Source organism: Brachycentrus maculatus, unplaced genomic scaffold, assembly GCF_059751285.1.
Source record: "Brachycentrus maculatus isolate JH-2025_06_01 unplaced genomic scaffold, ASM5975128v1 h1tg000470l, whole genome shotgun sequence".
Lineage (NCBI taxonomy): Eukaryota > Metazoa > Arthropoda > Insecta > Trichoptera > Brachycentridae > Brachycentrus > Brachycentrus maculatus.
This window is the reverse complement of record NW_028281217.1, coordinates 317,492-330,000: the sequence shown is the minus strand read 5'-3', so window position 1 is coordinate 330,000 and position 12,509 is coordinate 317,492. Positions and strand designations below refer to the sequence as shown.

The window sequence follows — 12,509 nt, the reverse complement described above, 5'->3', positions numbered from 1 at the left end:
TTATTATATTATGGTAGAAAATTCTTTACAACATTTCGAGTGTGTCCAAATACATGTTCACAAATCTTGATTATCTCCTATAATAGGAGTATTCTTCTAGCTTCTTCTCATCTCACCAATAGATGTCTCTAGTGAAGTTCTAGTGATAAAAGAAAAATGTTTCAAAATTGGTTCATATATATAGAACTTCAAACGAGAAATTAAAGATATGATTTATTTTGATATGGTAGAAAATTCTTTACAACATTTTGAGTGTGTCCAAATACTTGTTTACAAATCTGGATTATCTCCAATTATAGGAGTGTTTTTCTAGCTTCTTTTCATGTCTCTAGTGAAGTTCTAGTGATTCAAGAACAATGTTTCAAAATTGATTCATTCATATATAGAACCTCCAAGAATTGGAATAGTGTGGTTGTCAATAATGGGTAGAATTGGTGAATGTTACACGTGTGTGAAGTGATCACTTAAAAATACTTGTTTTTTTACCACTTGAGTTTATTTTATGACGGCTAGTTTCGGAAGCTATGCTTCCATCTTCAGGTCTAAACGTAAACGAAAACATAATAAATAATAAACTGTTCTATAAATAAGGAGAGGGGTAAGTTAGGGGGAGGGGGTTAGTCGAGGGGCGGAGTTTGAAAATAAAGAAAAAATGGAAAGCAAAGGTGAAGAATTTTGAAACAATATATTATTTATTAAATTACTATATCAATAATTTTTTTTTGGATTTCTAAATTTTCTAAATAATTCATAATTTGGCCTTTGTGTGGAACAAGGTGTAATAATTTTAATTTATGAGAGTGGAATGAGTGATTTGTATCTATTATGTGATTTGCAAATTTTGAAAAATAATTAATAACAAGACCGCTACGGTGTTCTTTATTTCTAATCTTTGAATTCTCGCGATTTGGCCTATATATTTTCCATCACAATCCCCATACGATATTTCATAAATATCACATTTTACCAAATACCAATTTGCTAGGAGATACCTAAAATTGCTAGGAAATTCCTATCAGGGAAATATCTAGTATTAAAACATTAATAAATTTCTTTTGTACCGAATTATTATATTCGGGAGCGAACTCACGACTTTATTATCTTGAATCTTGCGACCCACCACTCTGCTACATGGTATTTTTTTGTTTGTTATAACATCTAAAGGTATTTTAATAGATACTTTAATACTATCTTTTGTAATATTAGGGTGGATCATTTTCAAATATGTAATTATTATAAGAGTATATATTTAAACGCATTTTCAAAACAATGTATTACGTAAAAATTATTTCTACAAAAAGTTGTAAATAAATAATGATCGGAAGTAGACTGAAAGCAGTCGCAATGCTCTCACCTCTCAGGTGAATGTGCGCAGCCAAAACGATATGTGATGAACAATACATAAAAAATAATGCAAGGCTAAGATAAGCACTATCGATAAAATGAGACGGGTATATGAGAATCGAATGAGTAAAAAAGAACAGTAAAATGCAATTATAACGTGAATGTTATTGAAAATAGAAGCAGAGGAAAACCGAAAAAATCTTGACATGATTTCAAATGACATGTATTTCAAATATATATTTTAAAGTGACTGATACATAAATGTGGAAGTGGCGAAGGTTGTTTGCCAAAACAGATTAGTGTGGCGTTGTATTATCTCTGACTACCCCTGCCTATATGTATAAATAAAACAATCAACACAAGTCGTAAACACCTATAAACATCCAGACTTCTATAATCCCACATCTCAATCACTTCTTCATATCTGTTTAGATTATATAAAAAAAACTACATTTTAAAATATCTGATTAATATACACATCCACTTTTATTTTGATGATATAAACTAAATATACTACGTACATGGAAATTTTCTAAGGCAACTGAAATCCCTTACCGCACCCCAATGGTGCATAGGACACTGCTTCATATAAACGCAGTGTTATCTCGATCGATTACACATGAAGGAAAGGTGATCAGCCCTCCACTTCAGGTACCAGTCCAGTGTAATATTGAATAAATATTACAGTGAAAAAATCACTTATATTTATTAAACCCCCCTGACTTCCGAACCCGGGACCTCCAGAACGGTAGGCGAGCATGCTGACCATTGCAACAAGGCAACTAACCAATATAATATATTTTTTTTAAATAGTGAAAAAAAGAAATATTTGTGATATTATAATTTACACAAATATTTTAATTTCATACTATTTCTGTTACCCAAAGTGGCTCATTATTAGAAATAGGTGTCAAATTGTTGTAGAGTGGGTTCGAACCGAGAAACTCTGACTTAAGAGTCCGCGACACTAGCCACGGGACCACAGCCCGACACAATTATATGGTAGCATCTAGTCGCTAAAATCAGAACGATTTTCTCCTTAGATATTTTCAACCCACCCTAATGTAAGTCTTCATTGTGGACCAAACCCATTAAGCTCTGATTTGAGACGTGTCCCGAAATATGACATGTTGACACATTCTCAATGCGGGGACGATGCTGGATCAAAACTATGTAAGCAACAATGAATAAAAAATAATAATAAACATACACACATATCCACTTTTGTGTGATGCGATAGGCTTTTAAGCCTACCTACATCGAAGTTATTTGAAAAATGTATTTATTAGTAGCTATATTCGGCCACACGTTACTGTGGCTCAAAATGGTTGGATAAAAATTAAATGGTAAAAAAATATAAATAATAAATCCCTTACCGCACCCCAATGGTGCATAGGGCACTGCTTCATATAAACGCAGTGTTGTCTCGATCGATTACACATGAAGGAAAGGTGATCAGCCCTCACCTTCAGGTACAGTGTAATATTGAATTAATACTAGAGTAAAAAATCATTTTTTATTTATTTGAATCCCCCCCTTTGGGAATCGAACCTGGGACCTCCAGTACGGTAGCCAGGCATGCTGACCATTACACTAAAGAGGCGGACAAATTTATTTATGATATAATTGAATTCAATAAATATTCAAATAAATAAAGTAATTTTTACACTCATATTTATTCAATATTACCCTGGACTGGTACTAGAAGCGGAGGGCTGATCACCTTTCCTTCGTGTGTTAACGATCAAGATAACACTGAGTTTATATGATGTAGTGCCCTATGCGCCATTAGGGTGCGGATAAGGATTTAATTTTTAAAAAATATCGTACACTTTTTTATCAAAAATATGTTTTTATTTTTATTTTTATGAGATGGTTCGAACCCCGTATAAACTAATAGTTAGGGTCATGCTCAGTCCATAAAACATTTTATATAAGGGGTGAATAGGGTGGTACTTGGTTGTACCCCCTCCACAATCTCGGCTAGGGGTGGGGGGAGAGAATACGAGTGGTTTCGGGAGATAAAGAAGGGATGCGAAGGTATGAAAGAGCAGATGAAGCAAATGAGGTACATAATAGAGTCGCTACATCAGGCTAGTAAGTAATATTTCTGCACTTAATAAACGAATAAAAGCTTTTCCTATTCCAACATACAGTAAAGATTAATTGAAACAAAACCTGAACTGGTATTTGGAGCTACTTTCTCGTGCATTCCCTTCACGTGTTAATGATCAATACAACACTGGGTTTATATGATGCAGTGCCCTATGCACCATCGGGTGCGGATAACGCTCTTTCGCTTCCGATGTTGAATGTTCAACTTGATTTATAAGGCGTCCAATTTGATAAGCCAAACGTCGAAAAAGATTTGTACGGCGTTCAATTTGATAACTGAAACGTCCAAATTGATTTGTAAGGAGTCCAATTTGATAAGCCACACGTCCGAATTGATTTTTCGGGCGTCCAATTTGATAAGCCAACCGTCTAAATTGTTTTGTAAGGCGTCCAATTTGATAAGCCAAACGTCAAAAAAGATTCGTACGGCGTTCAATTTGATAACTGAAACGTCCAAATTGATTTGTAAGGAGTCCAATTTGATAAGCCAAACGTCGAAAAAGATTTGTACGGCGTTTAATTTGATAACTGAAACGTCCAAATTGATTTGTAAGGAGTCCAATTTGATAAGCCAAACGTCCGAATTGATTTGTCAGGCGTCCAATTTGATAAGCCAACCGTCCAAATTGTTTTGTAAGGCGTCCAATTTGATAAGCCAACCGTGTAAATTGTTTTGCAAAACCTCCAATTTGAAACTTAAAACCTGCATACCTACGCAATCGTTGTCTAACTGTTCCGTTAAACTCACAAACAAAATAAAACGACATCTCCTTCCCTCCCGATGTTATCTCAAATGGTGCACGAATGGGAGTTCCAATCGCATATCCCCACATTATAGCATAACAACAATGATGGAACAATCCCACCCCAAATTGCCGACAAGGGTGGTAATTCCCCACGCCACCGCCCTTCGGCGCACAACACACCCCTAAATTAGCCCCAATGGCGACAATGACATTTTAAACTTTGTTATATTTTCGCAACATGTATCCGAATGCTGGTTCGGGAATGTTCGTTTTTTTTAGTTTTTGTCATATCGCTCATTCCTTTCAACGCTTCATATATAAAAAAAAACTTGATTTTTCAGGAGATAATATTGTTAAAAAATGGATGGAATATTTGAAATATGTTTAACGGTATTATTTGTTTTTATTTTACATACGTTACTTATATAATAGTTTTTTTTTTAAATATCGCTCACTCCTTTCAACAACGTGATTTTTCAGGAGATCGTCAAGTTAAAAAATATAATAAAATGTATTGAAAATAAATATCATGCCACTTATTGAACTTTTTACTGTGCAACAGATCTTTTTAGGTAAAACCTGCATGTTTTTCTCCATTAGAAAAATATTTAGTTTATTTAAAAAAAAAATAACAATAGCTTTTCTTCAAAATGCAAAAACAACACTTTCTGCCCTGTAGCGGGTAAATATTAAGTTTAAAATATGCCCCTTTTGCTGGGATATAGTACATTTTCTGGGCATTTCGAAAATATGCACAACTGAAAATTAACGATTTGTGATATATGACGTTGTTGAAAGGAGTGAGTGATATCAACAAAGAAGAATACAGAAGTCTGGAGCTTACGATCTGGCTGATTAAGTGATCACTTTACACACCTGTAAATTTCACCATTCTACCCGCTACTAATATTTTCGGCAGTCGTACATACATGATCGATTTCATTAAAGGGTTTCTGTTAGCAGACACCCAGTAATATGGTGAATGTTACACGTGTGTATAGTGATCACTTTACCACCCCATGACAGTTCGTAAGCCTAAGAATGTAATAAATACCTCCTTAGTAAGGAAACTTAGATTTGTGAACAAGTATTTGGACACTCAAAATGTTGTGAATAAAAAAAAATTCATGCCTATATTATTTTTTGACATATAGATGAAGAAGAATATGGAAACACTATGCGTATCATGTCAACTTGAGACAGAAACCATCCACGTCAATTACAGTTTAAAATTAACCTGATGAGGGAATGGTTATTCCGAAACCGGCAGACATGAAGTACAATTTTTAATTGGTACTACACAGTGAACGATGAATTATAAGAAGAGTATATTTTTTGACATATCATCAAATATGAAGAACAATATAGAAGTCTGGACATTTACGGGGCTGACGACCGACATAGGTTGGTTTAAGTGATCACTTTACACACGTGTAACATTCATCATTTCTACCCATTATTGAAAACCACACTACTCAAAATCTTGGAAGTTCTATATATATAAATAAATATGAACCAATTTTGAAACATTGTTCTTGAATCACTAGAGACATCTATTGGTGAGATGAAAAGAAGCGTTTTTATTGAGCAGAAACTCTTTTTTTAGTATGTGAGGTCCGAATCCTGGATTATATATAATCAAGAACATGAGAAACGCCAGAAAATATCATTTTCATTTTTATTATTTAAGTTTATAATTTGACCAGATAATTTGATAAAATGTCGTAGATAACGAGAGTGTTCACAATCAGACTTTTAAAAAAATCATCTGTCATTTTTTTCCTTCATTCATTCACCCTTTCAGTTACACAATTTTATAGTATTTTTCTGATCTTTTGTTTGGTATTTTTTAAAATTCAAACACCCCTGTACTAAGGGGTGGGGAAGGAAGATGAAGTGAGGGGAAACTCTACCTTTCTATAAATATATATATATATACATAGATAGATATTGTATACTGCAGGGATCGACAACCAAAAGGGCCAAATATGAGTATCAAAACGGTTTGGAAATTATCGGGGAGCCAATTTTTAATTTACAATAATTTTATTTATTAAACATATTATTTTTTGACATCTCAATATACTTAGATGAAGAAAAATATGAAGTCTGGGCATTTACGGGGCTTACGGCCGTCATAGGCTGGTTTAAGTGTTCACTTTACACACGTGTAACTTATACCAATTCTACCCATGATGGACAATCACACTTCTCAAATTCGTCATTTTTACTCCTTCTTTCTCTCTTTGTCGAGAAAAACTTGGCACGATCAGGTATGCAAAATACTTGAAGGCGGTCAGGTCAGAAGTCGAAATACTCGGCGGTAATGATGTACGAGGAGAAGCAGGAACGGGTAAGAGGTGAAAATGTTAAGATGAAAGTAGACAGGATGGAGTCGGAAATGCTATCTCTCAGATAAATGTGCGGCTGTATGATAAATAATCGACGGATATGTATGAATATGGTATGAATGTGGAAGAAACATATAATGTTTGCAAAGACAGAGTGGTGTGGCGTTATATTCTCTCTGCCTACCCCTGCGGGGAAGCGGCGTGATTGTTAGTTAGTTAGTACATTCGTCTGTAAGTATAATCTTTTTTGATTTTTTTTTTGGAAAATCATTATTTATTTCTTCATTTGCCATCCCAAATTGTCTCGCGTGTCATAGGTTCGCCATCCCTGGTATAGTATATACGTATTTATGTACATACATAATACGTTTCAGGAGTTAAGCCGCTTAGCGCCCCTCTTCACCCCTCAGCATACCCTACTGCAGCTGCCGGACTTGAGAGAAGGGCACAAGGACTCGAAAATACAAGTCGGGCTTTGAACGCGGCGTTTTGTTCGGAGGCAGGCGCAGTCGAAAGGAAACGTTCACAAAAATCGCACAAAAATAAAGTTTAAAAAATGGATTTATCATCATGGGATTGCTGCAATAAGTCACTGATTGAAAACAAGCTGATAAGGCGTCTCACCGATTCCTTGTATGAGTAGGCAGAGAGAACGCCAGGCTGCTCTGTCTTTCTTCTTCTACGAACTTCGCCCATTTCACATTTTTGCACATCGGATGGTGCTCATGACAATACGGCTGTCCAAAATCAAATCACAGTAAGGGGCATTTTTTTTGTAGTACGTTCTTTTTGCATTTTCGGACTAAGTAGATTCTACTTAATTCAAAAATGCAAACAAAAGTACTACAAAAAAATGTCCCTTACTGTGTTTCAAGTTTGGACAGCCGAATAGTTGAGATACTAATTTAGTGTTTTGCCGACAACATTGAAAAAGTATCCGCGCATATCGCTCACTCCTTTCAAGAACGTCATAAATCAAAAATCGACTATTTTCAGTTGTGCATGTTTTCGGAATGCCCAGAAAATGTACTTTATCCTAGCAAAAGAGCATATTTTTAGCTTAATATTTACCCGCTACAGGGCAGAAAGTGTTGTTTTTGTATTTTGAAGAAAAGGTATTGTTAAATTATATTTTTAAATATACTTAATATTTTTCAAATGGAGAAAAAACCTTCAGGTTTTACCTCAAAATATCTGTTGCACAGTAACAAGTTTAGTAAGTAGCTTGATATTTATTTTTAAAACATTGTATTATATTTTTAAACATTAAAAACGTTCTCCTGAAAAATCAAGTTTTTTTATTTATGACGTTCTTGAAAGGAGTGAGCGATATGGTTAAAATTGCATGTACCTACAGCAAGCTACGTGAAGTCAGTAGGCTCAGCATTTCATTACAAAAAACAACTTTTTTTGTTTAGTTTACGAATATCGTCCTAGTTTCGGGGATTTTCACGATAGTTTCCATATTTTGTATGTTCTATGTTTTATTTTTTGACATCTCATCAAAGATGAAGAAGAATATGGAAGTCTGGGCATTTACGGGGCTTACGACCGTCATAGGCTGGTTTAAGTGATCACTTTACACACGTGTAACATTCACCAATTCTACCCATTATTGACAACCACACTACTCAAATTCTTGGAAGTTCCATATATATGAACCAAATTAGAAACTTTGTTCTTGAATCACTAGAACTTCACTAGAGACATCTATTGGTGAGATGTAAAGAAGCTTTTTTATTAAGCAGAAACTCTTATATAATGTCAATAATGGGTAGAATTGGTGAATGTTACATGTGTGTAAAGTGATCACTTAAACCAGCCTATGACGGTCGTAAGCCCCGTAAATGCCCAGACTTCCATATTCTTCTTCATCTTTGATGAGATGTCAAAAAATAATATGAAAATAACTCCTGTAATTGGAGATAATCCAGATTTTGTGAACAAGTATTTGGACACACTCAAAATGTTGTTCTATGTTTAATATGGACATGCATAATAAAATTACGATGTGGGGAAAGTCATATCAATTCTAGAGCAGGTCAGTTAAAAATAAACCCTCGAATTATAAACACGTTACTAATAAGACAAAGTTTTCCTCAAATCGTGAAAAGGTGGAAATCACTCTAAAAATACAACGTAAAAATGTTAAAACGAGTTAAAAGTTTTCATCATCCACAGTTTCAACATTGTGTTTTTAACTGCATTTGAAAACATTACACACCGAAAACAAAGGAACTGTGATCGTACGAATGTTGATAAAACTTTGCAAATTTTAAGATATTGTACCCAAAAAAGCGCTAGATTTTCCAAAAAAATAATATTAAAAGTATAACATGATAAAAAAAATCATGTATTTGACGGGGATATTGTGTATTTTGTTTGAATTCCGACTTATTCTGTTATGCGACCATGTAATCATGTGATGGGTATGTTTATAGAAAATATACGAACAAAACGAACAAACAAAAAAACGCGTCAGAAATGAAGACTCTAAGGAACATATCTGTCTCTGAGAGTTTACTAGCCAGAAGGAACACCAGGCTAAAAGAAATATGCGACATCCAAGACGTCGTTTGTGGGAAAGACATCGAGGAAGACAATAGTATGCGCATGTGAGGAGAATGGAACCATCCAGACTCCCCAAAACGTCTCCCGGGCAGACCACCAAAGAGATGGATTTACAGCTGGGAATCAACATCGCAAGACGCTAATCCCTCTTAAAAACAGGCCACAAGGCCTACACCAAGCAGAATAAGAAGAAGAAGAAGAAGAATATTATATATGTGACAGCAAGATGTTTTAAAATGTATAAATAAATCGATAAGTTACGGGCCCAAGAGGCCTTCCTTGCGGGAAGCCAAACGTCACATTTTTTGTTGATGATATATTTATTGGATATTGATTAATAATGAGTCCAAGAGGCCTACCTTGCGGGAAGCCGACCGCCTCGAGGCCGTGGTGCGCGAGCCCGAAGGGGCCGAGCCCGCCGAGCGCGTGGTGGTGGTGGTGCGGCTGCGCGTAGCCCTGCGCCGGCTGGTGGTGGTGGTGGTGGTGGTGGTGGCCCTTGAGGTAGCCGGCCACCTGCGAGGAGAAGTAGTGCTGCAGCGCGGACGGGTGCGCCGGCGCTCCGCCCCCGGCCGGCACGGAGCCGTTCGTCAGCAGGGCCATGCTGGAAAAGAATACAGAGATGAGAAATGATCCTCGCACGCGTCTTCTTGTTCCTAGCTCCATCAGAACTAATCGCCTGTTGGGATCAGCTCTCCTCGTCCTGAGGTTGTTGGTCTTTCTGCTATATACAATGTCACCTAGGTCAGTGTTCCGTTAACTATTTCTAAATATTGAAAGCTGTCCCACCGCATGCCCAGATCTGATACAGAAGCATCTAGGCCTCCTGACAGATCTGCTCTTGCTAAGGAATTTTTTTTGTTGAAGTAAGTTGCAAAATTTATTTAAAATGTGAAACAATATAAAATTGTATCCTGATTTTACTGTGAATTTACATTTAAAAGCTTTCAATATACCTGTCTATTTCTATAGGCCAAATTAATAAATTTCAGAGTTACACCAAAGGAACAAAAACAAAGTATATTTAATATCTTCACAAGACTAGACTTTTTTCCGCGGCACACCAGCTAATCTCCACGGTACACCAGTATGCCAATGACCAAGGCAATGCCTTCGAATCAAGTTATCTTTCTGTAGAATCAATGAATTCTTTGGTCTTACTCGAATCTCGAGGAAGATCCATGGCGCTTGCCTGGTTCACGTTATAATCAAATTATCTGAGTCCCATGTGCCCATACCATCTCATTTGCCTTTGCTCTACCTTACTATTGATGCCTGTTACAGCCAGGCTTCCACGAATGCGTGAACTCTTCATTTTGTCTCTAAGGGACACTCCAGCTGACCAAACAGGAAATCCTGTTTGGCCCACGCTAGATTATCCCTCCTACTCCCAACACAGATTCAAATAAAACATATTTAATTAGCTAGAAGAAACAAGGATCCACTAAATGATCTATAAACTTTGTATATAATAAGCAAGAAAAATTATAAATGTAATTCTTATCTAAAAAAAACTCCAGCTGACCTTCTATTTTAAAGCATTATAGCATTCGGATTTCGGCAGTTTCTAGTTTCCTAGAGTAGGTGTTGTACATCGTCCAGCATTCGGAGCCATAGAGGAGTGCAGGACTAACAAAAGTGCAAATAAAGGGTGTTCCATTCTCCCTGCCTACTCCTGCGCATGCGACCTGATGGTTAATTGGTAAGTTATGATAATTCCTATTTTTAATTGGGAACTTATATACAAATATTATACGAACGCCTATAATTATGTAGAAGAATTAGTTAATTAAATTAACGACTTGTATCATTGTTTTCAGCGCTTTAATTAGGAATATAAAGGCGGTGTGTAACGGTCGCAATCATTGTCTTATTAAAGCGGTGTAGTTGAACTCTCGGCTTGTGCTCAGACAGGCAGAATGATGACTCCACAAAGAAATCGCATAGAAAAAAAAATCAATTAAAAAAATTTCCGACCAAAAATGAGAATCGGAATTATTATCAGCAGAATAATTTATTTGTCGATTTTTTCGTGTATTGTACGTATATCGCTCACTCCTTTCAAGAACGTCATAAATCAAAAAACTTGATTTGACAGAAGAGCGTTTTTAAAGTTTAAAAATAAAATACAATGCATTAAAAATAAATATCAAGCCGCTTATAGAACATTTTACTGTGCAACAGATCTTTTTAGGTAAAACCTGAAGGTTTTTTCTCCATTTGAAAAATATTTAGTATATTTAAAAAAATAATTAAACGGGTAGCGGGTAAATATTAAGTTAAAAATATGCCTCTTTTGCTGGGATATAGAACATTTTCTGGGCATTTCGAAAACATGCATCACTTAAATTTTTGATTTATGACGTTCTTGAAAGGAGGGAGCGATATATAAAAAATAAATCAATTATTTTTTTTCTTCTTCTTCTAATTCCCTTATTCGCACCCTTTGGTGCATAGGGTACTGCATCGCATTGACGCAGCATTATCTTGATCGTTCCTTACATGAAGGCAAGGTGATCGATCCTTACATTCCAGGGACCAGTCGCGGGTAATATTGAATAAATATTACAGCATAAAACCATTAGTATAAATAATCTGTCCGCCTCCGTAGTGTAATGATAAGCACGCTCGGTAACCGTTCTGGAGGTCCCGGGTTTAATTCCCAGGTGGGGATCAAATAAATATAAGTGATTTTTTCACTCTAATATTTATTCAGTATTACACTGGACTGGTACCTGAAGTGGAGGGCTGATCACCTTTCCTTCATGTGTAATCGATCGAGATAACACTGCATTTATATGAAGCAGTGCCCTATGCACCTTGATTTTTTCACTGTAATATTTATTCAATATTACCCTGGGCTTATGCGGAGGGCTGATCACCTTTCCTTCATGTGTTAACGATCTAAATAACAGTGTGTTTATATAATGCAGTGCCCTATGCACCATCAGGCGCGGATGAGGGTTTGAAGGTTTATGAGGAGATGCATAAACATGGAAGAGGTGAAGAATTTGGCGATTCATTCCCTCTGCCTACCTCTGCGGGGAAGTGGCGTGATTATTAGTTAGTTTATCCGTCGGTAGTTGGTAGTACACGCAAGTACAGTCAGTAATGATTTCCTGGTACTCCAAATTTGTTCGGGCTGGACCACTACCTAAATGTATACCAGCGAAAATTCAGGTAAGAGTTCTAAGAAAAGTTTTATTTTTTTTTAAACGGAAGTAAAAAATCTACATACTTCCCGAATCCATTGAAAACATCCACATTTAATAATTTAAAAAAAAACTACCATAAAACGGTCTCTGCTAAATAAAAGCTTTTCCATAATTTATATTTGAAGCACTACCTTTGTGATTTTCCATTTTATAATTAAAATGTAACTTTG

General features: G+C 35.8%; 1 protein-coding gene across 1 annotated transcript in view; it reads right to left on the bottom strand.

Moving 5' to 3' along the window:
- The window catches only part of LOC148302246 (uncharacterized), a 98,391-nt gene that overhangs the window by 55,803 nt on the left and 30,079 nt on the right, over nt 1-12,509 (bottom strand). Inside the window, exon 2 of the mRNA XM_088271914.1 lies at nt 9,487-9,728. Within this exon, the coding sequence (XP_088128040.1) occupies nt 9,487-9,727 (241 nt within the window). The 5' untranslated portion in view covers nt 9,728. The remainder of the gene's footprint in view (nt 1-9,486; nt 9,729-12,509) is intronic.